Source organism: Mustela erminea, chromosome 5 (assembly GCF_009829155.1).
Source record: "Mustela erminea isolate mMusErm1 chromosome 5, mMusErm1.Pri, whole genome shotgun sequence".
Classification (NCBI taxonomy): domain Eukaryota; kingdom Metazoa; phylum Chordata; class Mammalia; order Carnivora; family Mustelidae; genus Mustela; species Mustela erminea.
Genome location: NC_045618.1, coordinates 118,439,144 through 118,460,625, shown reverse-complemented (window position 1 = coordinate 118,460,625; position 21,482 = coordinate 118,439,144). Strand labels below are relative to the sequence as shown.

Sequence of the window (21,482 nt, the reverse complement as noted above, 5' to 3'; positions counted from 1 at the left end):
CCATAAGATGGCATGGTAAAATGCCATAAGAAGAGAGCAATGATACTTAAGTCAAGAAATGCTTCCGTAATGGTGGAAAAGAAGGTGCTGGTGGCCATGTCAGTAGCTGGGATGCTTCGGGGCAGGCCTGCCATGCAGGGTTCTGGTCCCTGCTGGGTGACCCCTGAAGCTGGACCAGAGCTGGGATCTGTATGATGCTCTGTCCCACTTTGGGCCCAGCTCTTCCTCTGTTACTATTTCCCAGCTACATGACCTTTACCCTTTGGGCCCATCTAGGGAAGACCTACTCATTATATATCCAGGGAAAATTTATCTCAAAAATCAAAGGAAAGGGAATGGGATGAGAAGGTACATTGGCTTTGAAGCACTGGTTTATTCAGCAGGTTTTTACTGAACACCTACCATGAACTAAACATTCTGCCTTCATCTCTCAGAAGTCTTCAGCCTTATTGGTCAGGACACACCGACACTGCCCAGGGAGCTTGGCACCCAGGTCAAGGCTGGGCTTCTGCAGTCCAAGTGGGGCTGCATGAAACACCAAACTCTAATAGAAACTGACAAATGGTAGGCCTGTGAACAGACTTAGACGTTCAAGTGTTTTTCACAATACTCCCTGATTAAATAAGTGTTTGGGTTAGGAATGTGTAAATTGTCCCTTTGGTACAAGCACTAAGCCAGACAGTTCTACCCACAGAACTATAATGTTGTTGAGATTTACCATAAACAAATGAATATGAGTTCAACAGGGAAGATAAAAATATCATTTCTGTCTCCCAAGCTGCCATAGCTATGTAGAGGGGACACATACACCCTTCTAGAGGGACCCCATAACATTCTGTCGAAATGGAGCCATTAATAGTCAAATTCAAGAAACAAACCTACTTAGCAGTTTGGGTTCATTCTGAAAAACAGAGGAAGCAAGGCTTGTTGCTTTACTTTTAATAGCATGGGTTGTCATGCCAACTAGTGCTGCTGTTTAAATTGAAGGGGGAAGAAAAGAAGTGTTCCTTCCTACACAGACCTTTCAGCGAGGCTCACAATTAGTCTTTTAAAAACACGAAAACTCATCGCACTGGAGATATGGTAAACACTGTGCTTATATTTAAACCTGTCAGAATAAGGATGTGATAACCTCTGGTTTGTATTTCCTTTGTACTACGGTCCTGGCCCAGTATCTGGCCGCGCAGTGCCCTGAAAAGAAGAAAGGTGTTCTGTGGGCACCCACGAGGGTAGCCAAGCTTGGGCTGGGAGAGGAACTGTCCATCTGGAATAAATACAACTGAAGAAACAGACAGAGAGGACAGTTTTCTCGCGAGAGTGGCTCTGTTCCCCTGCAAAGGCACAGTTCCTGAAAGGCTGGGTCTGCTCCATGCTGCAGGACAGACCAGAAGTGTCAGCGAAAGCGGGAGAGCAGATGACAAGACAGGCTGGGCACCGCGGCAGAAGCACCCCGTCTTTTCCCCTGTCAGTGTGGGAGTGCTGAGGGGCTCAGCTCAGCCGGCGAGGTGAGCCAGCAGAAGGAGAATGGGCCGTGTCTGATGTGGAGCGTTGGTGGTTGGGGACAAGAGAAGGCAGGAAAGTCTGAGGCAGGGGGAGGAGGTAAGGGGTCTTCTCTCCCAATAGCCTGGTTGTTGTTAAATTCTGTTTATAAAAATTTCCAACTGATATAAAAGATCTGTGCAGCGTCACTGAGGCTGGGAGGACCTGCTCACGGACCAGCCAAAGGGGGGTATGGCAGGAGCCCGTCAGCGAGGGGCACAAGCAGTCTGTCCCAAGATGTTGGGGGGCTGACAACCTGGCCCCGCACTTTCGGTTCGGTGTCTTGTCCTCCTTCTATAAGAGCGAGCTTTTGGCTCCTGGATCCTCAGGCCTTATGCCCTTTACCCCACAGTCTTGAGGATGAGTCTCTCTGCTCTGGGACTTTTTAAATTCCTATCAGCCCTTGGTGTACCAGCTGTTCCTACTCTCTCAAGGGCACCCAACCTCCAAACATGGCTGCAACCCACCCAGTCTGTTCACTTGCAATGAACATGCCTTGGACTCACCAGTCTTCTCTGATCAGTTGTCTTTTCGTGTCTTTCTGTTTGATCTCCTGAACTAGACTAGAAGTTTCTAGAAGCCAAAAGACCTTTTTCTATACACACTGTTACTTCTCCTGTGCCTGGCCACTCCTGGGCATACGGTGGTGGGAACAGCGCAGCAACACACAGCTGCCATTTAATAAACTCCACTTATTATCATGTAGTAGGTGCGGGGCTCTGCTCTGGTTAACTTACATGGTTAGTAAATCACCTCACAATGATCTGAGATAGGTATGGTTATTGTCCCCATTTTACAGAAGGAAAAACCAAGGCATAGGGGATTAATGACTTGCCAGGATCACCAAACTATAATCTGGGAGTGGCAGACCCGGGACCCAAACCCAAGCTTCCAGACACAAAGGCCTGGGCCCAGGACATACGAGGTTGCTGACCTGGGTCTGGGGTCTAAGGAGACAAGAGTTAGGGTGGAGTGCCAATGGAGGGGAGAAGAATGGGTGGGAACACCTACAATAATACATATATGACACTATTCCATTCCTTGAAAGTTACATAAATGTACATGCATTTACTCATAAAGAGATACAAGGAAAGACGGTCTCTACAATGTCAATGGGTGGTCAATCTCAGGACGGCAGGACTCTAAGTGACTTTTATTTCCTTTTCCATACTTGTCTGTGTTGTTTGATGCTTCAAGGAATCTGTAAGGTGCTGCATATTGCAAAAAAGATAATTGAGGAAGTCACTTTCCTGATGGGAGGAAAAGGAATACAAGACAAACGAAGTAAAAAGTGGGGCGGATGGGAAGAGCCATCAAATGTTTCTGCACAGAAGGGTGGCATGACACTCCTGTGTCTTAGAAAGGTCACTTTGGCGACAATGTAGGAGGTGAAGAAGACACGGACCATACGACCACGATGAATGACAGCAACGGTAATCACTAACACTCACGGGGTCCCCAGAAGTAGTACAGGAAGTTTAAAATCCAGCGGCCCCCATAGCAGCACGACTCACCAGAGTCAAATGCCCACCACCGGATAACTGGGTGAAGAAATTGTGCTAGATTTACACAACGGGATGTTGTTCAACCGCAAGGAGGAATGAAGTTCCGATGTGGGCTACAGCATGGGTGACCTTGAAAACATTACTCTGAGAAAAGCCAGATATCAGATCACTTACTGGATGGTTCCAGTTATAGGAAATACCCCAGATGAGTAAATCCATAGTCAGAAAAAAGACTGGTAGTGGACAGGGACTGGGGGAGCAGGATGGAGGATAACCTCTTACTCAGGAGGGGGTTTCCTTCTAGGACTTAATAGAAGTGAGGCCGGCATAGCAGTGAATGTACCAAATGCCACTGAATTATACACTTTTAAATGGTTACCTTTATGTTACAGGAATTTACCCCAATTAAGAAACAATACAGTTAGCCTTTTAGCCTAGAGCCGTGAGAAGACAGAAGGGCAGATGAGAAGAAAAGAGAAAGAAGGAAGAAGAAAATCCCAGGAAATGAAGGAAGCAGGATCCTAGGCCTGGGGCCAGGGGAGAGAGGGTCTGTGCTCAGCCAAGGCTGGACCTTCCGAAACTGAACACCCAGATGTCAGGTGCTTTCTCCTAGACAGGGCCTGTTTTAGTTAAAAGACCTGAGATGACATGGTCATCAAATGTTTGCTGGGGGCGGCTCCAACTGCAAAACTAAGTAGAAAGAGCAAATAAGGCTGGAGCCGTGTATTCAAAGGCCTCACTACTGGAAGCAGACCCTGCCCTCCCCAGCCCGAGACACATCAGACGACAGCTGCCTGTGGCCTGGCTGCCTCCTGCTGCACAGGGGGTGGGGTGGGGGGGTGCTCACGGACAGGGACCGTGCCTCGCACATGGCTGAATCCCGGCCTTAATCACAGCCTCTGGCTTAGTACAGGGGACCCCATATATGTGTATTACGGAAATGAATGTCCTCCATTGTCTCTATCTTATCAACTGATTTATATATTTAATAGATAATACACACATATGGTATACAATCCTTCAAGGAACATATAGTGGTAAATTTCCCTTACTCCCACCCTTGTATTCCCTCACCGAAGAGGCACCCTCTGGCCCTGTCCTCATTGCTTTAAATGTGACCAGCGCAGTGAAATTCTGAATCGCCAAAGCTCTGGCAACCGGATCGGACCACCTAGTGACTCAGGCATCAGGTCATTGCCACAAGGTGGAAGCTATGTGTGCTACCAAGACAAAAGTCACCGGAGTGAAAACGAGGCCCAGTATTTGGTGCTGGAAGGAGGCGTGCGGCAGGCTTGCAGAGGAATGCTGCTAAGGTGACAGCCATCCCCCTACAGCCATTCATGGCATGACCAGAAGCCTGTGGGCAGGAGCCATCCAGCCAGCCAACCACTCCAGCCGCCCCAACCTCCTCACACCTGTTCCTGACGTCGGTGAAGTTCAAGCTGAGGAAAGGCCAGATTGCTACATGATGGTATGAAGGGAGACCCCCAGATTGCTACATGATGGTATGAAGGGAGACCCGCCAACCACAACCAGCCTCAGACCCAGAGAGATGCTTTCTTTAGTGGTTTGTCTGGAGGAAAAAAAGTTTACTGGAAAAGGACTCAACTGGGAGCTGGGTGGCACTGTCCCCATGGAGGGGCTCCACAGTAGACACAGCAGACAGGCACTAAGTTGGCTGGGAGGGGAGGGTCCCGGGAAACCGAGGCACATGGAGGGGGGAAGAATCCGGGCAGAGTCCCAGGGGATGAGCCGCATGTGACAGGAGCACTGGGCACACTGCTTTATCTAGCCGGACTGCAAGGGGCTTTTTTTGAAGCCTGAGTAACCACTGCCCTGTACAGTCACCAAACCAAAGACTAAAAAAAGACCCGAGCCATGCAGGCTCATCTGTCCTCCAAGGCTCCTGCCTCGTGTGGCAGCGTCACAACAGCAGGCTAGGGGCGTGAGCCTGGCTCATCTGATTCCAGCCAATGTGTTACTATGTTTCAATCCCTGTCCCCAGGCCCCGAGGCTTGCTGCGGTGTGTATAAATTTAGAAAGGAAAAGAAAAATAACATGCGAAGTCCACTTTAACAAAATGAGTTGTTTCCCTGTTTCCTTCCTTCCTTCCACATTCTCTCTCTCTCTCTTCCTTCCTTCTCCACTAAAGAAAGAATAAGCCGATCGTGGCACTCATTCAGTCCTTGCCCGGGGGAATCTGGACTTCTGGGCTACTGTGTAGTAATGCATGACTGCAGCCCGAGGTTAACTAGCTTCTTCTGAAAACTGTGTTAACCGTTAAGCTTCCGTCCTCAGTGTTCTTCAGAAGATGAAGGAACAAAATGACAGGACCTTGCACAAGATCTGTAATCAACTCGGGTCTCTTCTGAACGAGCAAAAGTCTTTAAGTGAAAACTGTGTTTCTTGACACGAGAGACGACACCCGCTCACCTGACAATCACGTGCCTAAGGGGACCATTTCACCGGGAGTTATGCATCCATGTTTTAAACAGAGTAAAACTGGCTTTTTAAGGAAATTAGGATCACAGATGGGAGATTTGGGGTGATGGCAGAAATTATCCTGCAAGAGAATCCGCTTGAGAAATGCTTGCCTTCCCTCACACACAAACTCAGTGGGTTTGGGGGCCACTGCTAGGAAGTCGCCACCAGTGAATTCCATGATCCAATCATTTAACCCAATTCCCATTTCACAGAGTTAAGAGTCGGGCCAAGGTCACATGGCTGCCAGGGACAGAGGGGTCAGGACCTGGTCTCACAGCTCTTCTCAGTGCTGCTTTGGCTAGCACCGCCCCCCAACAACTGGGAAGTACCAGACTCAAGGGCTCTACCTCCGACAGCATCTCATACTGGCCTCTTCTTCCAAGGGCAATGGTCAGTAAATCATAGACCACCGAGGCACTCTGCAAACTGATGAGACGGTCACTCTTGTGCTCGGGTGTTCTGCTCAGCACAGCGTCCCGGTTGGCCTGAAAACAACACAGAAGACAAGAGGAGCAGCTGGTGAGTCAGCCCATGCACACAGCTATCATTGCGTAGAGAAGCCATCTAGGCCCTCCTGCCCCTCGTGGCTTGCCAAGAGCCTGGAGACAAGGGCAGGAGCAAGTAAGGGGCTTGTCACCTTGGCTTGTTTACTCAGAATGCCCCGAGCCCCACAGCACGCCGTACGAGGTATTAGCCTGGAGATGTGGAGCCAGAGGACCCTCGGGACCCACCAGCCGGTGGTTGCAGGGGGCTTTAGGAGCTGATGCCAAGCAGGGTGATGGCTCCTGGGCTCAGGCCCACCAGCCAGCCCTGCTGCAGACACCGCCAGTGCTCTGGGGTGGCAGACTCACACACTGGGGCGGGGGGACTGTCGTGTCTTGCCTGTTGGTGCAGCTCCTGCTCTGCGTTACACAGCAGAGGGAACATCCCTAGCCCCATACTCCCACCATCACACGGTGCCATTAAGTTCCCTCAGTCCTGCAGGGACATGTCGTACTTTTCCTCCGTCACGAAAGCAACATTCAGGTCCCTCTATGGCACCTTCATTGGAACAGACTACAAAGACTAATGCAATCCTGATTAGGGAAGCACAGAACAGCTGTAGAAGAGAAAGCAAGAAGCAGACTGAGTTTTGTTTTAAAAGATATTACCAGAGGACTCAGGAGAACACCTTGCCTCTTGCATATCTCCACAGCTTGCTGCAGAAATACAGCAGGCACATTCGAGCTTATTAATCTCATCTATCTAGAAATCAAATGCTCTTTACAACAACGTGCTTTCATTACTTTTTGAAATTTAATTTCTCTAGGGAGTCTCCAGATATATCACATGTATTAGGGCCACTAAACAACTCTAACCATTTTCCATCCCTCCCTGCTAGGGAGTTCAGAATCAATTAAGTTAGAGTTTGCCTGTATTTTCTCCCCCTGCTCATTACCAGAAGCTTCCAGAATCATCCTTTCCTAGGAGGAGAGAAAGGGGCCCTCAGTTTTTCCTGTGCAAGTGGTAGGTGAGGCACCAGGGTCCCTGGTCCAGGCAGGGTGACAGCTGACACGCCTACATACCTTCTCCCTCACTAATGAGACGAAATGCCTTCTCTGTGTGTGTGAGTCCAAGCCACTCACTTTTAGCCATCTATCCGTACTTACTCACTTTAAAACTCCTTGCTCTAAAATGTCAAAGACAAATAAGAATATATGACAGGCCACTTCCTACCAAGTGAGTCATCTCTTACAGATACAAGCCTGCTTTTGAAGATTTCATTCTAAGGCTTTCTTGTGAGGAGCGACTTTGAGCCAACAAAGGAAGCTCTAAGGGAAACAGGGGCTGCTGTAAGGAGTCTCATTTTATTTACTTGCTATAAATGTTCCGTATTAGGACCAAGGCCTGGAAGAGAACAAAACAAAACAAAATACTACTTAAGAGAGATTTTTGAGTTGTGCCAAGTACATTTTTTAAAAATTGGTGTCTTTTGATTCGAACCTCAAACAGGTCCACAAATAAGAAATATCCCAGAACACTGTCTCAGAGGCAGTTGTGCAAATGTAGTTCTGATTAAGGCCTTTCTCCTGGGGAAAATGCATTTGATTAGAGGTGAGAAAGCAGTACCATGCTAAACCGTATCTTACAGGTGGAGAGACTACGGACAAACGATGTTTCTAAGTTAAAGTCAGAACCAACGAAGAATACAATTTTCTCAGACAACAAAAAAACACAGTAATTCTCATTTGGTTCTGAAATTGAGCACATGCATTTTCTGTCTAAAAAACTGAAAAATCAAGAAGTCAAGAAACATGAAAGAGGCTTCCAAAAGGAACTTAGTTTAGACTTCTACCTACATAATTATGGAACAATTTACAGGGAGAACATAATCATTTTGGTTGGAAACCCAGACCTTCATATTTACTGATGATGTCATTGGGTTTCACCATCCTCTGAGGAGAGTTTCCAGAAATTAAATACCATAGAGCCACAACTGATGGTCTCAAAGGGATCTCAATTTTGAGTATTATTAGTTTCTAACATTTCAATTAAGGAGCAGGAAAGGTGGAGACATCATTCCCAAGACATCCACACTTGGAGCAAGCATTTTAGAGATGTGGCTCTGTTTTCCAAATTCTAAAATGGGAACACATGATCTGACAACGGAACCCAGTATTTTTGATTAGAATTGTCCAAGAAATAAAAAATGTGTGGTCGCTACTCCTTCATGACCAACATAACATTTCCCAACATAACCAACCAAGTGTGCCCGAAGGAACCTCACTGCCAAGCTGCGAGGAGTCCCCCTCAGAATGAGGGAACATGAGCTAGGGGGCCAACATGAGGGGGTCGCCCCCACCGAAGAACTGATGGCAAGGCACGGTGAGACCGGCTCATTCGAAAAACGGTTACCAAATGCCACCAGGTGCCAGCCTGTTCACATAGATGCCTTCCCCGGCCGTTCCAAGGCAAAGTAGAGAATGTAAATGACACCATTCTGAGTTACCAGCTGACAGTCCGGGAAAGATGAGTCCAGGGGGGCAACCTGTTTCCTTCAGAGGAAGGAAGGCCAATGACGTCAAAGAGGTTCCAAATAAAAAAGCAGTGGTAACTCAAGCAGTCTTGTTCTTGTAAACATCTCTGGGCCGTTTCGCAGAACAAGAAAACGCAAGGCTTGAAATTAAGGCAAGAATGCAAGCCTCCCTGACTAACCCCAGCCTCTCCAGATCCCTCCTTCACTCAGCCCATCCGGCATTCTTCTTGGGCTCCATTTCTAAATCCTCTTCAGCTGGGTGTGTTTCATGCCTCCACTGAAACCACCTGCTTGGGGAAGAAGGCAAATACCTCCTCTTGCTTCGGTCACGATTCCTGTTCCTCCTCCTTCTCCTCCTGCCAGCCTGGTGAGGTGGGAGACATGGGAGGAGGCACTCTGATCTAGAAAGAGCAACAGACCACTGCAGGATGCATCTGTTTTTCCTGTTCTGGTCCTCAGGATTCCCACTCATGGTATGAGGGAATGCGTACGAGGACATCTAGGTCCTTCCCAGTTCCAGGAGCCCCACCGTCCTGTCCAGGTGCTCAGCAAACACCACTTACATGCCAAGGGACTGACTACCATGACACAGATTGCCTCCCACAACTTCAAGCCTGGGCAGTCATGCCTAGCACGACGCAGAGCAGAAACCCAATAAATGGTGAGGAATGAAATTCTAGACGTAAACTTTGATAGCCTGGCCAGACATTAACAAAACATTTCAAGGGAATCCAATGGCCTTGCAAAAACTCCCTCATGACAGCAGAGCCAGGGAACAGGAGGGCGCTCTCACAGCCGGGGACTCCGGAGTGCCTGGGCGCAAGCGGGAGTCCGACCCAGGAGGTTGAAGCTGCTTATCAGGCTCCTGCTACAAAACCCAGCCTTTTGCAGCCACCACCCACTGATTTATCCCTAAACTCTCCCTCCTTCCCCCAGGCAAGTTGAGGTGGCTTGGAAAGGTTACCCTGGGGGGGCTTCCTTCCCTTTTCAGGATTCCTCTGGTCTTCCTTCAGCTATAGTTTGCCTATCCGCAATCGTGTTTGTGTCCTATCAGTAATCAGTGGGCAAATGAATGAACTCAGATGGCCTGTAACGGCTTGCCGAAGAGAAGCTCCATGCTCCAGGCTGAGATTAACCTACAAGGGACACCTCTAACTAGCCCAAGAATTAAGAAACATCCCTCTTCTTCGGGGTGCCTGGGTGGCTCAGTGGGTGAAAGCTTCTGCCTTTGCCTCAGGTCATGATCCCAGGGTCCTAGGATTGAGCCCCACCTCAGGCTCAGAGCCTGCTTCCTCCTCTCTCTCTCTGCCTGCCTCTCTGCCTACTTGTGATCTCCATCAAACAAATTATTTATTTATTCTTTAAAAAAAAAAAACAAACATCCCTCTTCTTAAATCCCTGTTGTTCCTTCCCTCCCCCAACCCAGGTATCCCCCCTAGAAAGTATTCTTTTCCCAAGTAAAATAGCCACTGTACTGATGGAGTGACCATAACAAAAACAGGACTGTAGGAAACGGGGGTTGGGAAGAATTTGAAAGCACATTCTACTTACCATCGATTCACTAATCAGCAGTAACAAAAGGGCTTCTTCAGTATTTTCTTGAGGACAAAAAATGCTGTGTAAAGAAAATTGAATTTTATATATGGCAATTTCAAAATCATATAAAATACACGACGATGAATAGCACTAAATATTAAAAGCTAGATTTTTATGTAGAACCACAAAATATACTGTATCATCTGACACTTGAATTAATTTGCTTATTTCTATGGTAATCTATGGAATTTATACATTTTAACTATGCATTTTAATAGCAAGCAGCAGAGTGAAGTCAAGCTATAAAAACCAAAGTAAAAGCCCAGAGAACATATATGCCTGTTATAGAGGCAGAAATTGAGATTGCTACAAACTGACATCATCTCAGTGAAAGAACTTTCTCCTAAACCCATTTTGGGGGTAGAGACTGTAGACACCTCACTAAGCAGTCCGCTTCTTACCTCTCACTTGCTAACTGCCGTATCTTACACTGTCCTTCAGATGAAATAAGAGATTGGAAGCAATTTTAGACTTTGAATCATTTCAAGAATACTGTAAGAACTTGGGCAAGTCACTTTAATTAAACACACATGTTCTATTATGGGGTGGCATGCAAGAGCTAGTTGTCTTATTAATCTATTTTATGGAAGTTGGCCAAGCTCTGACATCTGGGATTAAAAGAAAAAGCTTTTTAAACTCAATATTGCTCAAGATTAGAGAACAACAATAACAACAAAAAGCCCCAAGCCTGACCCCAACCTCCATCCTTTAGAGCCTACTTTTTTGGTGCTTTGAGGATTTTTAGAGACTTGCAGCATTTTTTCCCTCTGTTCTAAAAGCTCTAGAATCCTTTGAGTAGAATTGAGAGTGTTATCACCAATTGAGCCAAACTCGATTCTTTTTCACGGAATGAAAGAAGAGAGCAATAAAAACGAACTTGGTTTAAAAAAAATTTCTGGATGTTTTAGAGATGATCAAATAAAGACTAAATTTACATCTTCCCAGTGCTAACATCACAGTCATTTAATTTAGGAGATGGGATGATCCTCCCCACCCCTCAAAATGGCAAAAAAAAAAAAAAAAAAAAAGTCTTTCCATATCATCATTATAAATACTTGTTCTCTTTGAAGTGCTGGCAACTTTTGTATGGCATCAAAGGACCAGGAAGAGCAAGACAGAAAAAGCACAGGACCTGGTTCTCTTTCTGTACCTCTGACGTCCATAAGGGTAAGGAGACCACCTGTGGAGTGGTTCCCATTGCCCTTGTAGGGCTAAAATTTGGTGAAAAGTCTGGCCTGTAAGTGGAGAGCAGGATTCTGGGATTTGCAGAGAACTTCTTTAAACAGGAAGCTTGAGGGGATCTGGGGTTTTTGATGACAGAACTCTTCTTTCCCCTTCAATTCAGAAATAGAGCCTACAGGTTTTGAATGAAGAGTGCTCCCAAGCATGTGTGTGAGTGGTGTGTGTGTGTGTGTGTGTGTGTGTGTCCACCCAGCAATCGTTTCCTGCCATCCTGGCCATGCTTCCATATCATTGGGACATTACCAATCGAGCAGTAACATTAACCATTTTTTCCACAGCGGCTAGCCAGTTCTACATGGTCTAGACTAATTGAAAAGAAGAGAGCCCATGCTAATTGTGACTTAACACCAGCCAATTCAGTCCATGGATAATCCCCAAATTCCATCTGAGCCATCCAGCCTGCTTAAATGCTAAGTTGTGTTATTTTTACCAGAGCTGCTAACAAGTAGCACATTAACTGATTCTAATTCCACTTCCTCTACCGTTCCTTTTGAGGCAGGCGAGATGGGACTCAGGAGTGCGGCAAACTCTCAGAGCTGGCAGGAAGAAATGGGCAGTGCGAAGAGGAGGAACGGCAGTTTTAAGAGATGCTGAAAAACTATACCCCAGAACGCCCCTTCCACTACGTGTGGATTCTCTGGACCCCCTCTCTGGCCATTCCTCACCTGTTCTCTGTTGAAGGAGATATAGAGCTCAGAGTAGATGGTAGAAAACACTGGGCTCTTTTGTGACAATCTCCTCTGTGGGCCCAAGAACACTGGGGGAGAGCCCTGGGTGCCCAAGCCTCAGCCTTGTGGAGTGGAAAAACTGGGGGCCTAGACCAACAGGACACTGACTGAAGGGCAGGGTGCAGGATAAGAAGGGACAGGGAGCACACAGGGCTCACGGACAGTGAGGACAAGCTGCTGGTGGGAGCACAGAGCTTCTGAGCAAAGCTCAGAACTGATGGTAATAACTGGCCCAGGCCCAGCCACCTTACTAACTCCTGGGCTGACCTTCAGGCAAGTTGCCCATTTTCTCACTTTGGATGAATTTATCTACTCATTGTCTGACTCTACACAAAAGGAACAAGGGCAAGAATCTTCACTTATGGATAGTGATCATGACCTTGCCAAGGCTGCCAGATCACAGCCCTTTCTAAAAATTTCCCCAGATGGGTGAAAAATGTCACATTGTATGTGGTAGAAACCATCCTACAAAAGAAATTAATCCAATTTTATCCAAATGCAGTTCATCTTTCTGTCATCTTTAGCTATTACACAACCAATGACGAGCTGGATGTCTGAAAGTCAATGGCACCATCCAGGTGTCAATGCAGACTCCAAGTAGGTGCAAGGAGGGCTCCGACTGTTCTCCAAGGAGAACACCTCCAACTCACAAGGAAGTTATGTGTAAATGACAACATCAATTCCAAGGCCCAGCAATAGTGTCTTTCTAGTTTTTTGTTTTTTTTTTTTTTAAGATTTATTTACTTATTTTTAGAGAGAGAGAGAATGAGTAGGGGGAGGGGCAGAGGGAAAGGTGGGAGAGAATCTCAAGCAGACTCCCCACCAAGCAGGGAGTCCAACTCCGGGCTCAAGCCCACGATTGGTGAGATCATGACCTGAGTGGAAATCAAGAGTCGGATGCTCCATTCATTGGACCACCCAGGCGCCCCTGCCTTTCTAGTTTTAATATGCCAGGCCCGGTTATGAAACCCCTAGAGAATTCCCAGAGAAATACAGCCTCTGAACCACAGCCAGTGGATAGGAGCTAAAAAGAGTCAAAGCCCACGGTGGCTGCAGCTCTGCTTCGTCCCTGAGTCACACCGTTAAACGTGCTGAGGCAGAAAGTACCTCAGTCTCGGGTCTGTGTGGAAGGACAAAAGTTCTAAGAAAGGAAAAGGACTTAAATTAGTCATTGAGAGTACCTGTTGGTTATAAGGGATCGGCTAGTCCGACCTGAGGATCACCCTGGCACACAATTCCAGACAGGCCAACACCCCGTCGTGACGATAAAGAAGGGTCCTCCATTCGGATCGAGTCCACTCAGCCATGCTCTGGAGTGGACTGGGAGAGTCCCACAAAGCCTACGTGGAGGCCACCGGAGCTTTCCCTGACCCTTCAATGCCCTCATCTTCACACTTTCAACAGTGTCGTCATCCTTCCCCAAATCCTGTGCCCTGGCTCAGGGAGGTTCAGACCTGTATTTAGAAGTCCACAACAGTCACCCTCTCCTGCGGGGCCTACAGAGGAGCTGAGCACCACGTCTGGCTCCCAGCTTTCGGTAAATGTTTTCATCACCCACTTTTTGACACAAGAGTAGTTTTTAATCTCCTTTCTTACTTTGTGCTAATCATGAAGTCTAACATGCGTTTAATGATCTAAGCCATCTCAAGTGTTTTTTACAAGGAGAAACACAACAGCAGGAAGACATCCCTGATGTATGTGCACTAAGGAACATGTGTGAAAATGTTCACTGCAGCACATTCTAGAAGAAGGATAAACCAAAAAAAAAATCTGTATTTTAGGTGCTACGATGAAAAATGAATGAGCTCATGTGATAGAAAATGCTCAGAAAGGAGGACAGTTAGATAAGATGACTGGGGAATACCTTTCTGAGAAGGTAACGGTCAAGCTATTTGGACCTGGGCCTGAATGAGATGGAAGCAGCCCCATATGCGAAACAACTCTAGCATCCATCACGAGTAGAATGGATCAATATATTGGAGTATATATGGAAAATTTCATAATAACAGAAACAAACTCCGGCTGCATGCAGAAACACGGATGAATCTCTCAAACATAATATCAGACAGAAGTTAAACAGACGAGTTTTTAATATATTATTCCATTCATATAAATTTCAAAAATGGCCTACACTAATGATTGGGCTAGGACTCAGGATGGTTACCCTTGGATGGGGCAGTAATCAGGAGAGGGTACAAAGAGGGCCTCAAGGGTTCTGGCAATGTCTGGTTCTTGATCAGGGTGCTAATTACATGGATGTGTTCATTTGGTAAAAATTCATCAAGTTTTATACTTTTGGTTCGTGTATTTCTTCCAGTATGTGTTATGTGTCAATAAAAAGCTTACTTAAAAAATAAAGCGGGGTGCCTGCGTGGCACAGTCAAGTGTCTGACTCTTGGTTTCCACTTAGGTCATGATCTCAGGGTCCTAGGATTGAGCCCTGCGTTGGGCTCTGGGCTTGGTAGGGAGTCTCTCTCCCTTTCTTTCTGTTCCCCCCGAAATAAATAAATAAATCTTTAATAAATAAATGAGCAAAGGTCAAAAAAATTCCTCACAGGAAGACCTAGAAGGAAGAAAGTAAAGAGGTCCATGGCATGTGATCCCTTTCCTATCTAGGATTGTCAAGAGAATGAGCACCCGGTTTCCACCCCAGGTCCAGGCCACAGTGACAAGGAGTGGAGTTTTCTGACAGAGCTCACTTTTCTGCTGTATTCCATTATGACCAGCTATTCTGAATGGTTCTTGTGATCTGCTGGAGCTGGAAGGCTCTGTGCTCATACTTCTCATAAGGGACTAAGGAGGGGAAGCGTTTGAGACTATTGGCCAAGATGGGGTTTAATCATTATCTGTGGATTCCCTTTTTTACCCGCCAAGCAGTATAACTGAATTGGTATTAATATCCTTTTTGCCTAATTAGAGAGTCCTGGTGATCAGGGAGCCCCAAGACAAGTATAATCCCAACAGGCTTTCTTTCTCTCTTACCTAATAAACCAGAATTATCATTGTGAACAAACAAAACTAGAAAGCTCAGAACTGATGGTGATAACTGAAAGAATAAGGATCAGTGTGGAAATTAATAAAATTTTAGTGAACCGAGACACAATAGAAAAAAATGAACAAATGAACAAAAAAATGAAAAAAAATGAACAAAACCAAAGTTGGTTCTTGAAAAGGATCAATGAAATTTGTCAAAGATTGGCTTAGCATCTGAAAATCCATTAATGTAATACATTACATCAACAGAATAACAAATGTACATGATTTTCTCAATTGATGCAAAAAAAGCACTTGACAAAATTAAATACCCTTTCAAGATAAAGAGTACTCCACAAACTAGCAATAGAAAGAACTTTTTCATCCTGATGAAAGGTATTTATGAAAACCCACAACTAATTTCACACTTAATGGTGGAAAACTGGATGCTTTTTCCCTCCTAACATCAGGTATAAGAGAAGGATGTCCACCAATCCTTGCCATTTCTATTCAACATTGCACTGGAGGTTCTGGCAAAGCAATTACGGAAGAAAATAAAATAAAAGCCATTAAGTTAGAAAGGAAGAAGTAAGACTACCTCTATTTGCAGATGACATATTCTGGTATGTGGAAAATCCTAAGGAATCTAAAATACTATTTGAACAAATGAACAAGTTCAGCAAGATTGCAGTATATAACATCAATACAAAAAATCAACTGTATCTCTCTATACCTGAAATGAACAAACCAAAAATGAAATTAAGAAAATAATTCCATTTATGGCAGTATCCAAAAGAATAGCAGGCACACACACAGTAAGTTTCAAGAAAGAAGTAAAACACTTACACTCTGAAAACATCAAATCACTGTTGAAAGAAATTAAAGAAGACCGAAATAAATGAAAGACATCCCATATTCATGGATCAGAAGACTCAGTATTGTTAAGATGGCAATATTCCTCCAAATTGATCTATGGATTCAGTGCAATTCCCATCAAAATCCTAGCTGCTTTTTTTCTTTTCTTTTCTTTCTTTCTTTTTTTCAGAAATGGACAAACTGATACTAAAATTCATATGAAAAAGCCAAGGGATTGGGGATGGTGGGGTGACACCTTAGGGGCACTAGGTTTATTTTCAGGGTAAAAAAAATTTTCAAAGTTGATTATGATGACAGAAGCACAATTATGTGACTATATTAAAAGCCACTGAATTGTTTTTTTTTTAAGTTTTTTTATTTATTTAAGTGATCTCTATATCTCATGTGGGGCTTGAACTCATGACCCCAAGATCAAGAGGCACATGCTCTTCTGACTAAGACAGTCAGGTGCCCCCTGAACTGTATACTTTAAATGAGTGAACTGTATAGTATGTGAATCACATCTCAGTAAAATGGTAAAAACAAAACAAAACAAAAAACCTGACTGTATCTGTGTGGAATGAAACCGTGACTCAGCAACCAGTCCTGGTAGGGGAATCTCCCTTTAATTGTCATTGCATTTTCTAGATCTTCATGTTGCCTCCATAATTCTCCTTGGACAGCTGGGGCTGTTGACATCAGGAGAGTAACAGAGTCTGAGTGGTTCACAAAATAAAGGAGAAATGGCCAGCATCCTGAGCTTTTCTGCCTTCAAGGGATGAAGCCACATTGCAATAACACCCAAAGAAACAGAGCTCTACCCATGTTTCCAGCTTGATCAGGGGAAGGAGCAGGAGCTGAGTTTCTCAATATACCTGGAACCTTATACATCCGTCTACTAAGCAGCATAGAAGCAGAAAACAAACAAAGAACTCAGGCCTATTCTTAGGATATAAATTTCACTTTCAAGATGAACCCCAAAACTGCTTCTAAATACTTCATACTGAGGGTTCAGCATTTTTAAAGTGAGAGTTTGGGATTTGCTAGAACAGATGTTCTGTGAATTCAGATAAGGACTAAGGAGTAACACAGGCTGTGAATTGAGCAAACTCATGGTTCAACAAGGCCACAAAAAGGGGGGTTAAATTAAAAGGGGGATTAAGCGCAAACTAAAATAAACCTAGGGAAAAAGTTAAGAATATGCTCGCTTCTCTGAATCCATGTAAGAAATGCAGTCTGAACAGGAGGATGATGAGGGAGAGAAATGCCAGGGTCAACGTAAGGGGATTAAGAGGAGGCTGCCTGCCAGGGAAGCGTTGTCCCTTTTGAAAATGTGACAATCATTTCCGGAAGTCACACATGCAGTAAGCATCTAGTCAAAACCCCCTCCCCGTCCCAGCTCTGGAGCCTCAGAAGCAGCCGCCTGCAGTGTCTCTGCCATTTCTCATTTGATAACCATTGTGGAAGGTTTCCATACTTATTCATACACGCCCCCTTCCCCTCACAGAGAGATTCTGAAGAGCCATCAAGCCTCCTCCTTGCAGGAACCGGCAAAGATGGGAGGGTGAGACTCTAAGGGGAGGAATCAAGAGTGAGTCAACAATCTCCTGTCTCCTGGCCCCTCTCATGGTCAATGCCTGCCACCTCCTGCTTCCCAAGCTGGGGAAGGCCCACATGGAGGCTGTAGAGGTTCCCGAACCCACCTTCCTCCAAGGTAGCCAAGTCCCAGATTTATTTATTTATTTTTTAAGATTTTATGTATTTATTTGACAGAGATCACAAGTAGGCAGAGTGGCTGGCAGAGAGAGGGCAGGAAGCAGGCTCCCCACTGAGCAGAGAGCCCGATGCGGGGCTCAATCCCAGGACCCTGAGATCATGACCTGAGCGGAAGGCAGAGGCTTAAACCCACTGAGCCACCCAGGCGCCCTGTCCCAGATTTAAAATAAAAAAAAATTAAAAAGTTCAAAAGAGACGTCACCTTCCAGTCACTTACAAATTATTTAATTCTCTTTCTTCTTATAGCTAATTTGGTTTAAAACAAATTTATAAACAAAAGGATCAAGGAATTGCTGAAGAAAAGAAAAAAAGGCTAACTCTGGATAACAAACAGCTTTGTCACTGATTACTGGCTAATGCTAGGGTTCTTAGAAGAAACAGAATGAGAATCCGAAAGACCAATAGTGATGGCCAAGAATAGTGGCCAAGGACTGAGAGGAGAGAATTTTCCTACTTAAAATGTACCTACTGGTGCACAGATATCTACTGAGGTTACTAAAAGGAATGGAGTGTCTCCATTAAATTGGCAAATGAGACTTGTTTGTCTGGTTCCCCTTTAGGGGAAGAATCTGTCCCAAACTTTACTCATCCTTGAGTTTTCCTCCCATCCCCCAACCTACGAAGGAGGACATCAAGGGCCATACTTCTCTCCTGAGTAGACGCGGGCTTTCCGAGTGAGGGTGTAGGTTTTTGTGTTTGCTCCTTTCCGGAGAGGGTCATCCAGAGGTGACTGGCAGGGCGGATCCTCCAGAGGGTTCCAGTAGCTCTGTTCACACATACCCCGCAACAAGATCTCTGCCAACTGCCTGGCTATTGTCTGGGAACACAAAGGAGCAAAGGCATAGCTGTGAGTCCATTCTGTATCATTCCTTCACTCATTTGCTCATTTGGTCAATATTTTCCAGTCATCACTTTGTGCTAGGCACTATTCCAAGACTCATGATTAAAGATTTTTACTTCTCCGATGAACATTTTACTACAAAAAAGGAGAGAAAATACACTAAGGTATTTGAACCATTAAAAAAAAAAGTCTATGCCCTTCGAGCCATCCTGCCTCTGTGATATTCTGAAACAACCGAAACTTTTAGTTTAGCTCTTTTCCAAAAGCTCTTATCATAGGTTAATTGCAAAATATTTCATCACCTCCCAACAGATCCCTGCTAAAACCCAAACTTGGCACAAAGCCGGTGCTCAACCTAGAAGACGTTACTCCTGAAGGGGAGGGAAAAAAAAGCTCTTCATTGCTGATAAGATGGTATCCAGTGTAGATTTCGGAAATGCCTTCCCTCTTTGAAGTGCCAAGGGCCAGTCCCATGGTGGCCCCATCCTGGGACTCAGCGCCCTGTTCTCAGTGCACTCTGGGCCTTCCAGCCCAAAGGCTACTGCTGGCCTGTGCAAAAGAGAAAGCAAAGTGGCAAGTATGGCTACTGATCAAGAAAGACCTCTTTGCAATGCTGCATAGGTATCTCCTTCCTCCCTGAGAAAACCCAGACATATCTGGATCTTGTCATCCTAAGTTAGACAAAGACTACTATGCTTTTCAAGCTCTCTGCAGTAGAACAGTGCCCTGTCTGATGAATGGGAGGAGGAGGGTATGTGACATCTAGAATTATTTTGTTAGCATATCAGTTCACTTACCTCATAATCTTCCAGTGATAAAGAAGAGAAGTAAAAACAAACAGATAAACAAAACCCCCACAAAATCTCCCTGAGAACAGAAGCAGGTGCACCTCAATGTGGCCCGTGCTACCCCACGATCAGCCAAAGGTGGCAAAATAAAACTTCAACCATCAGGTTTTTCCACAAGGTTTTTATGTTCTTTGGAAACACGCAGGCAAAGAATGCTGATCTTCCCTGAGAGAGAGACTTTTTAAATAAATATGTTCCAGAAGAGAACTTTGCTAGGTTTTCATCCACGTGAAATCGCCTAAAACACCATCAGGAAACTTAAATGCAACCAAATCACTAGCTTAGTGGCTTCCGATAACCACTGGGTAAAGGCAAATTTTCCTGATTATTCCCAAGTAAGACCCACTGGCTTTAATGTCTATAAAAATGTAAAATTAAGTGCACTCCTATCATCCCCAACTGAGCCATTTGTAAAGATCTCATAAGAATACAATTTTCAGAACCTAAACAGTACCTGCACTGTTTTCTTAAACCTTCCATTATAGTTTCATTTCAATCTCCCTGCAGTCATATAAGCTAATGACTTCTGCTGGAAGCATCAACGGGCAAAAATAACCTCGACTCCCTATAGTCGAGAAAAAAAAAAAGTCAAAGGGAAAAAAATGAACAAGGAGCTTCATTTTCTGAATATACCTGCCATGGACAGGGATTCTAAAGTTACAAAAATCTCTGCCCTCCACAGTCTGCTTGTCCACTATGCGACAGCTTGTGCTAGATCTCACTTTACTTCCGGGTATTAATCTTCCAGAGAGACTTTTAAAATGGTTTTGATGTGATTGCGTATTTTAAATGTGTCACTCTACCACTGCACTAACCAAGAAGGAAGGCTGTCTGGTTGTGTGCACTGAGAGCTCACATGAAGTTCAGAACAGGAGATGAATATGAGAAATGACCAGCACAGCCACCAATAGTGATCAGACCTTTTACTTCTTATACTTGGGTTTTATATGCTTGCCATTGAAATGCTTACAAATTGTTGGCAACAGATAAAATCAGAAGGAAAGGAAGGGAGCCAGAAAGAAGTCAAACCTTAATATATAAACTTGGTCATTAAATCTGTTTAGTTATGTATTTTCTTAATTGTGGTAAAATTCACCTAACCTAAAATTCACCATTTTAACCATTTTAATGTATAACCCAATGGCACTTAGTACATTCACAGTACTCGGCAACCATCACCTCGCCCTGGTTCCAGAATATCACCCCAAGAGGAAGCCCTGTACTCTTCAGCGGTCATTTTCCACTCCCTCCTTCCATACCCCAGGAACAACTAACCTGCTTTCTGTCTCTGCAGATTTGCCCATTGGGGACATTTCCTATCAACGGAATCCTATAATACGGGGCCTTTTTGTGACTGGCTTTTTCACTTAGCATCAAGAGGTCAAGGTTGACCCATGTAGGGCGCCTGGGTGGCTCAGTGGGTTAAGCCGCTGCCTTCGGCTCAGGTCATGATCTCAGGGTCCTGGGATCGAGTCCCGCATCGGGCTCTCTGCTCAGCAGGGAGCCTGCTTCCTTCTCTCTCTCTCTCTCTCTCTCTCTGCCTGCCTCTCTGTCTACTTGTGATCTCTCTCTGTCAAATAAATAAATAAATAATCTTAAAAAAAAAAAAAAAAAAGGTTGACCCATGTAGTAGCCTGGGTCAGTGTGTCATTCCTTTTTGTGGCTGAATAATACTCTAGGTGTGGACGTACCACATTTTATTTATCTCGTCATCAACACATAGAAATTCGGAATGTTTCCATCTTCTGGCTAGCATAAACAGTGCCGCTACAGACATTCATGTACAATGTTTGTTTCTAACACCCACTTTCAGTTCGTTGAAGTATTTGTCTAAGAGTGGGGTTTCTGTAAATGGACTTGTAAATCCTTCTCAGCTATGGTCTCACCGCCTGACAGAGTTTAAAAGGCAAATTTTTCACTTCCTAAGAGCATCATAAATTTGCAATGATCAACTAATCTCGAAGGAATCACAGAGTTGTGAGCAGCATTAACTTGACAAGCTTTCTGATGGCTACTGTAGACCAAGATACCAGTGATTAAGGCCCATGAAGTACTTCCCAGCTAGGGAAGGCAAACAAT

At 44.9% G+C, this 21,482-nt stretch overlaps 1 protein-coding gene across 4 annotated transcripts in view; it reads right to left on the bottom strand.

The window, feature by feature from the left end:
* The window catches only part of TTC7B (tetratricopeptide repeat domain 7B), a 247,880-nt gene that overhangs the window by 115,109 nt on the left and 111,289 nt on the right, over positions 1 to 21,482 (bottom strand). For all 4 annotated transcript variants that reach the window (XM_032344681.1, XM_032344682.1, XM_032344683.1 and 1 more), the window contains 3 exons: positions 18,359 to 18,531; positions 10,096 to 10,159; positions 5,876 to 6,013 (listed from right to left, as the gene is read on the bottom strand). In XM_032344681.1, the coding sequence (XP_032200572.1) occupies positions 5,876 to 6,013; positions 10,096 to 10,159; positions 18,359 to 18,531 (375 nt within the window). The remainder of the gene's footprint in view (positions 1 to 5,875; positions 6,014 to 10,095; positions 10,160 to 18,358; positions 18,532 to 21,482) is intronic.